This window comes from Ursus arctos, unplaced genomic scaffold (genome assembly GCF_023065955.2).
Source record: "Ursus arctos isolate Adak ecotype North America unplaced genomic scaffold, UrsArc2.0 scaffold_12, whole genome shotgun sequence".
Classification (NCBI taxonomy): Eukaryota; Metazoa; Chordata; class Mammalia; order Carnivora; family Ursidae; genus Ursus; species Ursus arctos.
In genome coordinates this window covers 3,829,059-3,846,985 of record NW_026622786.1, presented here as the reverse complement: position 1 = coordinate 3,846,985, position 17,927 = coordinate 3,829,059, and the positions used below count along the sequence as shown (strand labels likewise).

At 37.6% G+C, this 17,927-nt stretch overlaps 1 protein-coding gene across 2 annotated transcripts in view; it reads right to left on the bottom strand.

Moving 5' to 3' along the window:
* Window positions 1-17,927, bottom strand: part of RNF115 (ring finger protein 115) — a 73,183-nt gene that overhangs the window by 20,436 nt on the left and 34,820 nt on the right. For both annotated transcript variants that reach the window (XM_026489080.4, XM_044380308.3), the window contains one exon: window positions 11,359-11,570. In XM_026489080.4, the coding sequence (XP_026344865.1) occupies window positions 11,359-11,570 (212 nt within the window). The remainder of the gene's footprint in view (window positions 1-11,358; window positions 11,571-17,927) is intronic.

Here is a 17,927-nt window from a genome sequence, read left to right as displayed (position 1 = left end):
AAGGAGAGGTCACGACCAACACCACTGAAATTGGAAGGACTATTAGAAATTTTTATCAACAGCTATATGCCAATAAACTAAGCAATCTGGAAGAGATGGAATCCTTCCTGGAAACCTATAAACTACCAAGATTGAAACAGGAAGAAATTGATTTCTTAAACAGGCCAATTAATTATGAAGAAATTGAGTCAGTGATAAACAACCTTCCAAATAACAAAACTACAAGCCCGGACGGTTTTCCTGGGGAATTCTACCAAACATTCAAAGAAGAAATAATACCTATTCTCCAAAAGCTATTTCAAAAAATAGAAACAGAAGGAAAGCTACAAAACTCATTCTATGAGGCCAATATTACCTTGATCCCCAAACCAGGCAAAGACCCTCAAAAAGGAGAATTACAGACCGATTTCCCTAATGAATATGGACGCCAAAATCCTCAACAAGATACTTGCTAATAGAATCCAACAGTACATTAAAAGGATTATCCATCATGACCAAGTGGGATTCATACCTGGGATGCAAGCGTGGTTCAATATTCGCAAATCAATCAGCGTGACACGTCATATCAACAAGAAAAGACTCAGGAACCATATGATCCTCTCAATTGATGCAGAAAAAGCATTTGACAAAATACAGCATCCTTTCCTGATTAAAACCCTTCAGAGTGTAGGAATAGAGGGTACATTTCTCAATCTCATAAAAGCCATCTATGAAAAGCCTACTGCAAATATTATTCTCAATGGGGAAAAGCTGGAAGCCTTTCCCTTAAGATCAGGAACTCGACAAGGATGCCCACTCTCGCCACTATTATTCAACATAGTACTAGAAGTCCTTGCAACAGCAATCAGACGACAAAAAGGGATCAAAGGTATCCAAATCAGCAAAGAAGAAGTCAAAATGTCTCTCTTCGCAGATGACATGATACTCTATATGGAAAACCCAAAAGAATCCACTCCCAAACTATTAGAAGTTATAGAGCAATTCAGTAATGTGGCGGGATACAAAATCAATGCTCAGAAATCAGTTGCATTTCCATACACGAATAACGAGACCGAAGAAAGAGAAATTAGGGAATCCACCCCATTTACAATAGCACCAAAAACCATATGTTACCTTGGAATTAACTTAACCAGAGACGTAAAGGACCTATAGTCTAGAAACTATAAATCACTCTTGAAAGACATTGAGGAAGACATAAAAAGATGGAAAGATATTCCATGCTCATGGATCGGAAGAATTAACATAGTTAAAATGTCCATGCTACCCAGAGCAATCTACACTTTCAATGCTATCCCGATCAAAATACTGAGGACATTTTTCAAAGAACTGGAACAAATAGTCCTCAAATTTGTATGGAACCAGAAAAGGCCCCGAATCTCCAAGGAACTGTTGAAAAGGAAAAACAAAGCTGGGGGCATCACAATGCCGGATTTCGAGCTGTACTACAAAGCTGTGATCACAAAGACAGCACGGTACTGGCACAAAAACAGACACACAGACCAATGGAACAGAATAGAGAATCCAGAAATGGACCCTCGGCTCTTTGGGCAACTAATATTTGATAAAGCAGGAAAAAACATCCGGTGGGAAAAACACAGCCTCTTCAATAAATGGTGCTGGGAAAATTGGACAGCTACATGCAAAAGAATGAAACTTGACCACTATCTCACACCATACACAAAAATAAACTCCAAATGGATGAAAGACCTCGATGTGAGGCAGGAATCCATCAAAATTCTAGAGGAGAACATAGGCAGCAACCTCTATGACATCGGCCAAAGCAACCTTTTTCATGACACATCCCCAAAGGCAAGAGAAACAAAAGATAAAATGAACTTACGGGACTTCATCAAGATTAAAAGCTTCTGCACAGCCAAGGAAACAGTCAGAAAAACTAAGAGGCAGCCCACGGAATGGGAGAATATATTTGCAAATGACACTACAGATAAAGAACTGGTATCCAAGATCTACAAAGAACTTCTCAAACTCAATACACAAGAAACAAATAAACAAATCAAAAAATGGGCAGAAGATATGAACAGACACTTTTCCCATGAAGACATACAAATGGCTAACAGACACATGAAAAAATGTTCAAAATCATTAGCCATCAGGGAAATTCAAATCAAAACCACACTGAGATACCACCTTACGCCAGTTAGAATGGCAAAAATAGACAAGGCAAGAAACAACAATTGTTGGAGAGGATGTGGAGAAAGGGGATCCCTCCTACATTGTTGGTGGGAATGCAAGTTGGTACAGCCACTTTGGAAAACAGTGTGGAGGTACCTTAAAAAGTTAAAAATTGAGCTACCCTATGATCCAGCCATTGCACTACTGGGTGTTTACCCCAAAGATACAGACGTAGTAAAGAGAAGGGCCATATGCACACCAATGTTCATAGCAGCAATGTCCACAATAGCTAAATCGTGGAAGGAGCCGAGATGCCCTTCAACAGATGACTGGATTAAGAAGTTCTAGTCCATATATACAATGGAATATTACTCAGCTATCAGAAAGAACGAGTTCTCAACATTTGCTGCAACATGGACGGCACTGGAGGAGATAATGCTAAGTGAAATAAGTCAAGCAGAGAAAGACAACTATCATATGATCTCTCTCATCTATGGAACATAAGAACTAGGATGATCAGTAGGGGAAGAAAGGGATAAAGAAAGGGGGGGGTACTCAGAAGGGGGAATGAATCATGAGAGACTATGGACTATGAGAAACAAACTGAGGGCCTCAGAGGGGAAGGGGGTGGGGGAATGGGATAGACCGGTGATGGGTAGTAAGGAGGGCACGTATTGCATGGTGCACTGGGTGTTATACGCAACTAATGAATCATCGAGCCTTACATCAGAAACCGGGGATGTACTGTATGGTGACTAACATAATATAATAAAAAATCATTAAAAAAAACAAAACAAAACAAAACAAAACACTGGGTGACATATAATGACAACTACTGTAAAGGAGTAACAATCATTTGGAAGAAACAGGTAGACCTGCTAAGCAGGCAGAATAATACGACCCATAAATATGACCAATTCTCCCAAGCATTTGTCACCATTTTAGAAAATCTTAACACTATAGCAATGGTGCTTGTGGCAGATGAGAAGTCAGTAATATAACACTCTTATGTCATTTGCATTTCAAGAGCACCGTAGAGACCAAGACAATTTTATTAACCAGGTTAACCAGGATTTGTTTCATTTTTAAGAGAAGCCTCTTGTAACAGATTTATTCAATTCTCCTAAAAATAGTGACATTCTTTTAAACTCTTCTCCTTTCAGAAGCAGCACCTGCATAAATGAAGTGCTGGATTAAATTAAAAAAAAAAAAAGTGGGCTCTAGTCAACTTTCATTATTTTTCTGCATATGATCATGACAAAGGGTTAGGGTATTCTCCTCCCATTCTAGAAACTGCCAAGCAGAATACAATTTTAAAAGTTTGTCCTTGCCAAACTCCAACACAAGCAAAAAACCCCCCACAAAAACCAAAAAAGCTATAGATTTTAGCACATGCACCAACAAATATACAAGGCTAGTTTCTGCACTCCTCTTTTTTTGAAGAGTTTATTTTACAATTATACCACACAGCACTTTAAACATTGACATATAACTCCCTAATAAGATAAGCAAAGATAAAAGTATTTATCTTATTAGAAACAAGAGAGACCATCACTTATAGTCTTCAGACATTACTGCACTTCAACTTTCATAATGTGCAATACATTCATGAAACAATCTTCAATTAGTCTTAACAAAGAATACTTTTAAAAATTTGTTATTTGTGGGGCGCCTGGGTGGCACAGCAGTTAAGCGTCTGCCTTCGGCTCAGGGCGTGATTCCGGCGTTACGGGATCGAGCCCCACATCGGGCTCCTCCGCTATGAGCCTGCTTCTTCCTCTCCCACTCCCCCTGCTTGTGTTCCCTCTCTCGCGGGCTGTCTCTATCTCTGTCGAATAAATAAATAAAATCTTTAAAAAAAAAAAAATTTGTTATTTGTATGTATTGTAAAATGATCACAATAAATCTAGCTCATATACACTACCATACATAATTAGAATTTTTCTGAAGAACTTTTAATCTACTGTCTTAGCAATTTCCAAATATGCAATACAGTATTATTAACTATAGCCTCTCTGCTGTACATTATATCCCCAACTTATTTATTTTATAACTGGAAGTTTGTACCTTTTTTTTTAAAAAAAGATTTTATTTATTTGACAGAGAGAGAGACAGCCAGTAAGAGAGGGAACACAAGCAGGGGGAGCGGGAGAGGAAGAAGTAGGCTCCCAGCAGAGGAGCCTGATGCGGGACTCGATCCCAGGACTCCGGAATCACGCCCTGAGCCGAAGGCAGACGCTTAACAACTGAGCCACCGAGGCGCCCCATGGAAGTTTGTACCTTCTGACCCCCACCTCCTTCACCCATTCTGCTCACCTCCCATGCCCCACTCCCTTTCCCCACCCCACCCTGGCAACCACAAATCTGTTCTCTGTATCTATAAGCTTGGTTTGGGGATTTGGGGTATTTTTTAGAATCCACATATAAGTGAGATCATATTTTTTTCTGACTTATTTCATTCACTATACTGCCCTCATGGTCCATCCATACTGTTACAAATGGCAAACTTTCATTCTTTTTTATGGTTGAAAAATATTCTATTATATATCTATACTATGTTTTCTTCATCCAGTCATCTATTGATAGACACTCAGGTTGTTTCTATGTCTTAGCTATTGTAAATAATGCTGCAATAAACATGGGGGATGTGCATGTATCTTTTCAAATTAGTGTTTTCATTTTTATCAGATTAATATCCAGAAATGAACCTGCTGGATCATATGTAGTTCTATTTTTCTTGAGGAATCTCCATACTGTCTTCCATACCAGCTACACTAATTTACATTCCCACCAACAGTGCACAGGGCTCATTCCCTTTTCTCCACATCCTCACCAACACTAGTTATTTTTTGTCTTTTTGATAACAGCTATTCTAACAGGTGTGAAGTGACATCTCATTGTGATTTTGATTTGCATTTCCCTGACAGTTACTGATGTTGAACATCTTTGCATGTACTTGCTAGCCATCTATATGTCTTTTTTGGAAAAATGTCTATTCAAGATCCCCTGCCCATTTGATCAGATTATTTGGGGTTTTTTGGTGTTCAGCTGTATAAGTTCTTTATGTACTTTGATATTAACCCCTTAGAAGATAATGCTGTTTCATTTTTAATGTATTTACTTTTATGGTTACTCTCTACTAATGGCAAATGTTTTTCCATCTACATATTTAGTCAATAATGTTTACACAGTAATAACATGAAGCTTCTTTTCACAGTAGTCCAAATAAGGTAAAAAAAAAAAAAATAGGCAGGTTTATTTAGTGAAAACTTTAAATGATAGGGGCGCCTGGATGACGCAGTCAGTTAAGCATCAGACTCTTGGTTTTGGCTCAGGTCGCGAACTCAGGGTGGTGAGATCGAGACCCACATTAGGCCAAAACTCAGCATGGTCTGCTCGGGTTTCTCTCTCCCTCTCCCTCTGCCCCCCGACCCCCGTACACACACTCTCTTTCTAAAATAAATAAATAAGTCTTTTTAAAAAAACCTTTAAATTGTAATAATAATGACAGAAAGGGAAAAAATCAACAAGAGTTAAATGACTTCTCCCTCTGCCCCTCACCCTGCTCTCGTGCTATCACTCTCTCTCAAATAAATAAAATCTTTAAAAAAAAAAAAAGTTAAATGACTAAAATATACAAAACGCTGATTCAGAGCCAAAAATCACTAAGTTCATGACACTCACAGCCCCCCCAAAAAAGGTGTGTGTGGGGGGGGTGCCCATGGTTAACATATCTTATGACATAAGATCAAAATCTTCAGAAGACTACTAAAACATTATTTAATGTAAAATAAATGTTAACCCTGTGCCACAATTAATCTGAAGTAATGTGTTATTTTATTAGTTATTAGCTAATAGAAAAAGTATCTAATTAGCAGACACTGCCTGTCTGACCCCAAATCCGTTCTCGACACCCTTCTCCCTTGCCACCTCCTACTACAAAGGATTCAAAAGCTAAATCCATGCTCTCCCAGCTTTCTTTACAGCTGGGGATGGGGAACATGTGACAAAGTGCCCAGTGAGTAGAATTTTCTTGGCAAGGAATATAGAGGTGGGAGGGGGCAGTAGAAAAGATTTTCCTTTCCTTAAAAAAACAGTGGGGGGACAAATAAGCTGGTGCTATCCCTTTCCCCTTTGTTCTTTCCTGAGGCTCTAAGGTAGTAAGCATGAGAGAAAAACCAAGAGAACCACAGAGATTCAACCCTAACATGATTAAGACATAGAAATATCCTACCGCCAAGAAAAAAAAATCTTATTTAAGCCATCATTAAGTCAAGTTATATGTTACTCAGATAATATGATTATCTGTAAAGGACATATGAGAAAAGGAAGGTTTTATCTTTCTCCCACTCTGCTATTAGTTAAACGGACAATGTAGTAACAGAGTAGACCATGGTATAAAGAAGCAAAGCAACCAAGGAGGACTGAATCAAGCTAATGTGTTCACATTAATATTTTATTAATCTGGCAAGGAATTTTTGGGCAAAAAATATTAAAATTTGACCCCTGCCTACTTTAGCTGTTCATGGCCCAGCTCCAGGGCTCTGTGAGAAGAGTATATATAGCCTAGTGCCTAAAAAATTCTAGGCCTTTGATTAAGCGTTAGTTACCTTCTCTTCTCAGATTGCAGACAAAATATGAGGCTGCCAAAAGGTATTCATACTGTGTTTTTAAGCATTCATACAGCAGAAAGAACAAATTAGAATAATTCTCCCCATTCCCATTTAGCAACTAAAAAAATCTTCTTGACAGAATTTTATTTCCTTTATAGGACCCCCATCAGAAACTGTGTTTGTCCGGTAGGCCAGAAATAATCAGCTAATAATCAGAGAAACACAAGCTGATCACTTTACTCTGACACCCCAACTCTCATTAATTTAAGGGCTGTGAACAAGGGTTACTGCCTAAAATGCTTAGATCCAATTACTCTGGTCAAATTGGGATTATGAGCATCAAAATGAATAATGATTAAAATAAAATCCACGAGTCTGTGCTAAAATAAATAAGTGGATTGATAAGATAGGGCAAGGAGAAGAAAAAAAGCTCGTTTACAGAAGATTGGTATCTGTAGAAGGAATCATAAAAATAGAAAAATCATTATTTTACAGCCATTATAGTAAAAACTGAGGCAAGAATCATTAGTAGACGTTAGTATCATTAGGTAAAAAACTATTGGGGAACCAGATACTCATTCAATATCCAAGTATCACCACAGATTATTTATTAATTACAGAGGAGAAAGTGTACCTTTATAAGAAAAATTTGGCAGACAAGACCTTAACCAAATGGTCAAACTTAACATTACCCATGATGGTCCGGACAAGCTGACATGTGCCCCCTCTGTTGTGATACACTGAGAAGGATACATCATTTATCTAGTACTGTTGCTCAGATATTTAATCTGAATGAAGAAACAATCAGACAAATTCAAATTAGTGGACATCTTTAAAAAAAAAAAAAAAAACTAGACTTGACTTAAAATTAAAGAAGGTCATGTGTGGGTTTTCCCTGACAGCATGAACTAAACACGCAGCCACCAGCCAGCACTACCATCAGACATGAACACATATAAGCCTACAGACGATTTCAGCCTTCAGGTTTTATGTATTCTAGCTGTGGTCCTTGCCATCACACAGCAGAGGGAAACTATCTCCTACCCTATCTGAAGTCCTAACTCAAAGAACTGTGAATGATAATACGTGACTATTACTCTTTCAAGTCACCAACTTTTAGTATAATTTGTTATGCAACAACAGATAACCAATATACACTCTAATAAGACAGAATCTCAATTTTCCTCAGTAGTACCTAACTCACGTATTTTGGGGAACATTAAATGGGCTAAATGGTTGTCAAGCCTGGCACAGTACACTACATGAATGCTAGCTACTAGTATTAATATAACTTCAACTGGTACAGTTAGAACTATGGTAGGGGAGTGCATGACATGCTTTGGGAGAGCACAAAGAAGGGCCTATACAGTCCTGAGGTCACGGGAGGCTTCCTAAATTCACCAAAGGATTAACTGGGTTAAGAAAGCAGTAGAGGTATTTCTGCCAAAGGAAACAGATTAAGCAAAGGTAAACAAGCTAGAAACACCATGGTGTATGTACAGAATGATAACTTTTATACTGGTAGAATAAAAGAAAAGCAGGAAGTGACAGGAAACAAGGCTGCAGAGTGTAGAAACATACAGGACCTTGTATATGAAGTAATGGACCCTATGACAATGCATTTTATACAGAGAAGTGACAGAGATTTGAAAATTTAGGTAGATAATCCTGCAAGAGTGGTAAAGGAGCAAATTTAAGAATGGTAATGCTTTGAAGGAGATATGGACATGAACTACAAGGGAAAAGGCAGGACAAAATAGGAGTTGAGAAACAGTTAGAAAAATCAGGACAAATTAATAACTAACTGGATGTGTATATATTGGAGAGCTGAGTGGGACAAAGAAAAGATTTTATGTTAATGCCTCAGTTTCTGAACTGGGTAGAGAATGGTACCCCCAATCAAAATCAGATAAAGAAAAAGGATTTAGTTTGGAAGAAAAAAAGAGTTTAGCTTCCTTCTTGGTAAGTTTGGAGTATCTATGGAACATCCAGATGGAAATGTCTAACAGAGGATATATATTCAAGTCTCAAATTAGGGGGAAAGGTCAAAATAGAAATACAGATCTGGGAGTCTTAAGTACATAGGTAATTATTAGAATTGTTAAGATAACCTAAGAATGGCCAGAGAGAACTTACAGAGTGGTGGTCCTCAACCAGGGATAATTTTGCTCCCTCAGGGGACGTTTGGCAATGTCTGAAGACAGTTCTGTTTGTCATAACTGGGAGGATAAGGGGGGTTTACTATAGGTAGTAGTAGACAGAAGCCAGGGACGTTGCTAAACATCCTGTCATGTATAGGAGAGGCCCCTACACAATAAAGAATTATCTAGCCCAAAAATGTCTCTAAGTCCCAAAGTTAAGAACCCTGTTGCAGACTAAGGAAAAGCAGAATGAAGAAAACACTTTGGGAAAACAAATATTTAGGAAGTATCCATAAGAAGGAAAAGTCAGAGAAGAGGTAAATCGAGAAAACTTACTGTCAAAACTTAACCCCTGCAACACAGAGATTTTATGAAAGGAGGACCAGGTCATAGTAGTAGAGGAATAATAAGAGATGAGAAAGTACACAGTAAAAGCAAACTCCTCTCAGGAAATTTTACTGGAAAAGGAAGGAAATAGGATTGGGCAGTAACTAAAGCAATGGTTCTCAACTCTGGCTACAGTCAGAATAACCTCAGAAGTTTTTAAAAATTACCAGTGTTTAGATCTCACCCAGAATACTTGAATCAGAATCCTTGGGGACAGGGACAGGTATCAGGATTTTTAAAAATATCCTCAGTGACACTAATATACAGCCAGAGTTGAAAACCATGCTGCTAAAGTGTGGGGGGTGGGGGAGCAGCAAAGGGGAAAAAGGGAATAGGGATATGAAAACGGATGAAACTAAATCTCAGAAGAAATAGGTGAAGAATGAGTCAGAAACATGGGCTGATGGAGTTACTTTGAAAACAAAGGAAGGATACCTCATCTCAGGAGACTGGAAAGAGAAATAAATATTAATGTAGAAAAATCTGACCCAGGGTTTTTGGGAGTTCATGTCTGAGGCCCCAATTAGCTGCTAAGAATCAGCTACCAGATAGGAAATTTGGAGTGAAATTTGGCGGAAGTTCAAAATATTTCCTGAGGGGAATGCAAATTAAAAGACTAATCAAAAGCATTGACAGTCTAATGGAGATTAAATACACTTTGCCAGCTGCAGGGGCACCAATGAGCACATTAATGATTTTCCTCCAGCAGTATTCAGCCATCCCTTAGAAGCAAGGAAAAAGCAGACCACAGCACCGATCCAAAACTGGCCGTTTAGCGGGTGGGAGAAAATAAGTGCACAAGAGGTAAAACTGTAGATGAACTGTAGCTGAGTTCAACAATGAGGTCCATACCAGGTAGAGAAAGGAAAGTAATCTACATGCAGTTTAAACGGCACAGATTCGCCTCCCAGCAGCATACGTTATTACAATGGTCTTAAGATTTTCTGGCTTTTGTCCTAACAATCCCATTAAATCAGATTTCCTATATCCTATTATTGCCCTAAGAAGAAACGTCTACAACTAACTTTGAAATTTGTAAGATATAATATGAACTAATGGACAACAGATGGATAGATATGTGATCAAGTATAGTCAGCTATTAATAGTAAAATCTAGAAGGTGTATGTACGTGAGGAAGTGTACGCTCTAGAACAGCACTGTCCAATAGGACTTTCTGAGATAATGGATATATTTGTTCTATAATCTGTGCTGTAAAATATGGTAACTACTAGCAATCTGTGGCTACTGAACCCTTGAAATGTGGCTACTGTGACGGAAGAAAATTTTGAGTTTTATTAAATTTTAATTAATTTAAATCGATATAACCCCATGTGCCTAGTGGCTGCCATGCAGCATTAGACTCAAACATCCCTGGATTCAAGTAAATCCTGGATCTACCACTGATCCAGGTTAATTTATTTCTCTAAGTCTTAGTTTATTCTTATATAAAATAAGAATAGCAATAGCACCTACCAGTTCATATGGATTAAATAAGTAGATAAAGCATGAAGTACAATCCTATGCATATGGCAAATGTTTTTTAAAATTAATGTTTATTATTCCTACAATATGGGCTCTATGAGATCAAGGGCCAGCATCTGTTTTGCTCACCACTGTAACCCCAATGTCTAACAGAAGTGTTCCAGCATAAAAGACATTCAATAAACATTTGTTGCATGAATGTTTTTACAGTCACAAGACTATATTTATTTTTTATTAAATTTCATATTAAGTCCATTGCTCCATCTGTCGAGGTCTTTTTGAATCCTAATGTCAGCCAATATATTGGATATCCCTTTCAGTATCTTCTGATAAACAAATGTATCACCTATATATTAGTCTGAGACCTTAATAAAATTAACCAGAGACCTATATCATTAGTTTCAGCATTCTTTAGTTTATCATCATTTGTTAACTGGTAGCAGCTGAGAAGACACATTCAATTTAACTTCACCTTCATTCTGTTTATATATCACCATCTTGTCCATAAAGGTACAAAGTATGAGAATCTTATAAAGATTAGATTATGCCAGTAAGTCTTTCATTGAAACTACCCTTAAAGAGAACTTAAAGAAAAAACTCACCCTTCAATAGCTGGGGATCTATCAGGACGAGTACTTCCTCTTGATCTGTATCTTCGAGTCATTGGCAGCCGTGGAGGCCGACTTGGTCCCCAGAAGTCAGTGTGAGTTTGGTGACCCCTCTCATTGGCTCTATTATCTTGGTCCAGTGGATTGCTACTTAGAAATGGTCTAAAATCTGGGAAAAACATCGTGTGGTCCAAATGCTCCCAGAGCTAGTAAAAACCAGAAATAAATAACACGTTACTGATTTCAAGATCAGAGGAAAGAAAAATTGGTAAGAATAAATACTGAAAAAAGAGGGGGAAAAATTTTTTTGGAAAAGTTTTTAACATTTTGAAACTCAGTAGCTCCAAACTAAAGAAGTGTATGTTTCCTTAATTTCATGGAGGAGTAAATAGATGTCTTTCAAGTGCATGTATGGTATGTGTGTGCAGGGGGGGAGCTTACATACTGAGAAATTAATTTCCCTCATACAGAAACAAGCCAACAGCTGGACCCTTTCCTTAACACTGAGCTCATATCCACATGCCTCTGGCCAGTTTCCCCTTCTGAAGTAAAAACGTGAGCCAGACATGATCATGGACTTCTGTCCTAATCACAATCACGTAGATCGTCGCATTTTTGTGCTTTGTCCCCAATAACATCCACATTTCTACTATATAATAATCTAAGATTTAAATAAAATGGATGGGGGCGCCTGGGTGGCTCAGTCGTTAAGCGTCTGCCTTGGGCTCAGGTCACAATCTCAGGGTCCTGGTATCAAGCCCTGCGTGGGGCTCCCTGCTCAGTGGGAAGCCTGCTTCTCCCTCTCCCTCTGCTTGTGTTCCCTTTCTCACTGTGTTTCTGTCAAATAAATAAAATATTCAAAAAAATTAAATAAAAAAATAATAAATAAATAAAATGGATGTATTTACACACTTTTTATTTTATTTATTTATTTATTTATTTATTTATTTATTTATTTATTTATTTATTTATTTATTTTTACAGATTTTATTTATTTATTTGACAGAGAGAGACAGCCAGTGAGAGAGGGAACACAGGCAGGGGGAGTGGGAGAGGAAGAAGCAGGCTCCCAGCAGAGGAGCCTGATGCGGGGCTCAATCCCAGAACATGGGGATCACACCCTGAGCCGAAGGCAGATGCTTAACGACTGAGCCATCCAGGCGCCCCTACACACTTTTTAAAGAGCATCATTACCACAAAGTGGATACAGAGGTCTACAAAATACTTCTATTATCTAGAAGCTGTGTCAGAAGGGGGCATTGTCAAAGCTGTGCCAAAGCAGTGCAGGAATGTTTGATAAGACCATTCTGTTGTACATATTTTATCACTAAAAGGGTGTTGCTGGGGGTGTGGGGAGAGGAGAGGGGGTGGTGTGTTTGGAATTATTTAACAAAGAGTGAATGGAAAAAACAAATCACCACTGAAATAATTTAAATTTTTTTTATCTGTACACCAGATATTTTATGAGTTCCATAGAATACTACTTATTTCACTCCATCCAACCAAGTACATAACCCCGGTTACATCCTGGTCTTTTCATTTTGAAGTCAATCAGAAAAACATATTATTTAACGTATATGTAATAGCAGGGACACAAAACTGCTCAGCACATGAACTTAGCTCTTAAAATCCTCACAGACCTTCTGCTCCAGACTGATCATTTCTTCCAGAGACCCATATTAACAACAGTCTCCTCTAGAAACATTCAGAGAAAGGGTTAGCAGCCCAGCTGCACGTTAAAGCTGATGTGACCAGACCCCACTCTAGTCTCAAGGTAACATCCAATAACTTGTCAAATTGATTCTTGAAGTTAAGGAGTTTGTTTAGGTTTGTCAATAATGTTATTTTTTGCCATTTCTTTCCAGTTTACATTTTGCTTCTTGATTTTCAAAGATGTTTTCTCCCCCTTTAATTAAAATACACAATAAATATATTACAAAAATGTGAACGCAGAATATAAAATGTGAAGTGCAATAGTCTCCATTCATTCAGCCATGACCAATCCCTACCCCTAACTCTACTCTCCTACTCAGAGGTTAATGTGGTGTGTAGAATTCTGTTCTTTAAATATCTTTGTGTACACGCACACACACATACACACACACACATACACACACTCTTTCATTCAACAAATACTTGTTGAGCACGTACTCTGTCCCAATCACTTTCTGGGAACTATTTAAGATACGGCAGTGAATAAGATGTTTAACAAAAAAAAAAAAAAAAAAAAGAACCTCCGCCCCAGTGGATTTCGGGAAGAGATACTATTGCTCCCTGCAAATGGAAAGCAAAGGAAACTGTAAATGTTAGGGATAAAAGCCATGGAGGAAAAAGAGGCTAGTACTGACTCAGAACACACAAAGTCCTATCATTCTTTTCAACAGCAGCATAACATGGATATTTCATATTTTATGTAGTCTCTTAACATTTTTATTATGATATCTAGTATTTGTTACATGTAAAACATAATGAGGTATAAGAAAATAAAATATATACCCACGTAACCATCTTTTAGTTCATATCACTAAAGCCACTGAAATCCTGTGTGTGTCCCTTCCTGCCCCAACCTTCAGTAACCACAACCCGTAATTTTTTATTATCCCCTTGCTTTTCTTTATAGTTTTACTAGAAATGTATATAACCCTAATAAAATGTGACTTATGAATTATGAAAGTGCCTTATGAAAGCACTTACTGTTTTGGCTGCACATGTTGGTGCATTCATTTTCACATACATTTTATACCACACTTTTTAAAATGTTTTCTCCTGTCAATAAACATCTAGATAGTTTTCACGCTTTTGCTATTACCAGAACATTCATACATGTGTCATCTGCTGCAGAGATAGCAAAGTCTCTCCATTTAGCAGTTTGTACAACTTTATATGGTCTATATATCTTCAATTTTACTAGGTAATGACAAATTTTTTTGCAAAGTAACTATCAATTCACACATCCACCAAGAGTTTGTACAAATCCTGGCAAGCACTAGATATCACAGGGCTTCTGTTTTTGTTTTTAGTTTTTACCAATCTGCTAGATAGAAAATGATATCTCATAAGGTTTTTGTTTCTGTTTTGTTGTTTCTGGTGTATAAGAATAAATAGGAGACTTTATTTAAAATGCATATTCTTTGGCCCCACTCCAGAAAGTAAATTCAATGGGCCTTCAGTGAGCCTGAAAGACTCCCATCAGCATTTCTTGTATGGAAGATCTATTAGCAATGAAATCCCTCAAATGTTGTTTATCGGGAATGTCTTAATTTCTCCTTCATTCTTGAAAGATACTTTGCCAGAGTTTGGTTTTTTCTAATTAAAAGACTTTATTTGAGAGAAAGAGTGCACAAGCGGAGGGGTGGGGGGAGGGCAGAGAGAGATGAAGAAGTAGACTCCCCATTCCCCACTGAGTGGAGAGCCATCAAGGGGCTGGATCTCGGAACCCAAGATCACAACCTGAGCCAAACAAAGGCAGACGCTTAAACAACCGAGCCACCCAGGCGCCCCACTTTTGCCAGATTTTGAATTCTTGGTTGGCAGTTTTTTCTTTCAGCGCTTTAAAATGTCATCGCTGCCTTCTAGCCTTCAATATTAACCGAACCTTGAATTCTTCTTCTAAGATTTTATTTATGTGACAGAGAGAGAGAGTACAAGTAGGGGGAGCGGCAGGCAGAGGGAGAGGGAGAAGCAGGCTCGCCATTGAGCAGGTAGCCCAATGCAGGGCTCGATCCCAGGACCCTGGGATCATGACCTGAGCCGAAGACAGATGCTTAACCGACTGAGCCACCCAGGCACCCCCAACCTTGAATTCTTAGGACAAACACAAACTGGCTTATAATACATTGCTGTGTTCTATTTCTGGGGTTTCGGTGAATTTCTGCATCTATGTTCACAAGTGAATTGGCCTCTAATTTTCCTTTTGTGTACTATCCTTGTCTGGTTTTGCTATCAGGTTATCCTAGCCCCATAAAATATACTAGGAAGCATTCTTTTTCATATGGACATCCTGTAGCACAGAAATAGAATTACTGGGTATAAGCATTTAAAATTTTGTTAGATAATAATACTAAGCTACCCTCCAAAGGGCTATACCAATTTATACTCCTACCAGAGTATGAGAGCTTACATTCTCCCATTATCTTGCCAACACTGTTTTTTAATAATAACTTTTAAAAAACTTCTGACGTCCAATCAGATGAACACGAAATAATATGCACGCTAAACACATTAATAGGATTTCTCTGAATACTAGTGAAATAGAGCACCTTTTCATTTTAATTGCTATTTGTACTTCATATCATCAGACTTATTTCCCTTTCTAGTGACAGCCCCTGCTTTGGTAAAGGTCACTGGCTTCTAGTCTGAAAAGTGGTCTACAACCCACAGTTTTTCTTGACCCCAAATTCCAAACTAAATAAAACATATAAATATCGAAAACTGTACTTGCCTTTAATAAGTGAAAAAGTATTATCCCCTCCATGTTTTCCATCATCCAAATCACTTATATAAACCATAGGCAATTCCCTTACTATACGAATAAAGTTCCACAAAGTTTGCTCACAGAAAAGAACTCTCAAAGCAATCATTATAATTAGCATAAAAACCAAGTATTTGAAAATTTTGACTAGAAGAAAAACCAAGTACCAGGATCACAATATCAATAATCTGCATCGATAATTATACAACTTGTTATCACATCTAATACATGTAAAAATTCTGAAGGAACCCAAGATTAGAAGCAGCTGCAACACCAGCATGAGGCATTTTGCTACTTGCTTAGTAATTGAAAATTAGTGCAAACAAATAATAACAATCGATGTATTTGTCCCAAATAGTGCATGCTGGCCACAGAACAAAAGATAAAAAGTGCACCATGCAAATTTATACCAAATCAACACTAAAGAACAGCTTCGGGTCATCTACCTCTGAGCAGACTTAGAAAAGCATAAGAGAAAAAAAACAGCTCATCTATAAAACTGGGTATTCAGGACATGGCTTACGTATAAGTTAAACCAGAGAACACTATTATAAAGTTTTGTTGAAACATCCAAAAGATTCAGAGACCATTTATTTGACAAGTTTTACTTGAAAAACTGAAATGTTACTCTGAACGGAGGTAAAAAGACAATGCTTCTGAAAATACCTGTGCTGAAATATTTACAGATTTCAATATAAAAAGTAGGATGGACAATACTTTCCGTTTAGGAGAATTTGCTATTAGCTAACCATGATCACATCGGCATCTCTTAAAATATTATGGTCTGTACCTCCAAAGTTAAACAGTTACCACAGGACCCAGCAATTTCATACCCAGTTATATATCTAAGAAAACATATATTCACACAAAAATTTATATTCCTCATTCATAACAGCTAAATAGTGTAAACAACCAATGCCCACCAACTGATGAGTGAATAAAGTGTAGTACTGTGTCCATACAACTGAAACATTATGTAGCCATAAAAAAAGAATAAAGTACTGATACATGTTACAACATGGACGAACCTTGAAAACAATATGGTAAGCGAAAGAAATCAGTCACAAAGGTCACATAATGTATGATTTATATAAAATGTCCCAAATAGGCAAATCTACAGAGAAAATAGACCGGTGGTTACCTAGGGCTGGGGGAACCCTGGAGAAAAAAAAAAGAGTGACTACTAATGGATGCAGGGTTACTTCTGGGGGTGATAAAGAAGTTTTAGAATTAGTAGGGATGGTAGTACACTGTGAATATACTAAAACCACTGAACTGTACACTTTAAAGGTTGAATTACAGGGTATATGAATTATATCTTTAAAAACACTATAGTCTTGGGTGGCTCAGTTGGTTGAAAACACCTGCCTTCGGCCCAGGTTATGATCTCAGGGTCCTGGGATCCAGCCCCACATCAGGCTCTCTGGGTTCTCTGCTCAGTGGGGAGTCTGCTTCTCCCTCTGTGCTCTCCCTCTCTAGTAAATAAACAAAATCTTAAAAAAAAAAAAAAAAACTACAGTCTCACAGAGATAAATCAATTGAGAGTACAATTTTGAAAAAGTTCACAAGCAACTTTATGAAAACATTAAATCAAGATAAAGAACACACCCATCACCTCTAAATGTTTTCTAGTGCCCCTAGGTAATCCCTTCCTCTTGCCCCTAAGCAACCACTAATCTTCCTGTGGTTTGCATTTCCTAGAATTTTATATTTTCTAGAATTTCATGTAAAAGCAACCATATTGTATGTACTCCGGCTTCTTTTACTCTATTATTTTGACATCCATTCATATTTTACATGTATCAATGGTTTATGCTGAGTAGTATTCCATACTATGACCATACCACAATTTGTCCACCCACAAACCTGTTGATGGGTTAATTTGGGTTGTTTCTAATTTTTAGCTATTAGAACTAAAGTTGCTATGAACATTTGTATACATATTTACATGTGCAGATACGTCTTTTAAAAAAAAGCCACTAATGTGTTTTCTAACATGGCTGTACCATTTTTACATTCAATTTCAGTTGTTCCACAGCCTCGCCAGCAGTTAGTATGGTAAGTCTTTCAAATTTTAGCCCTTCAGATAGTT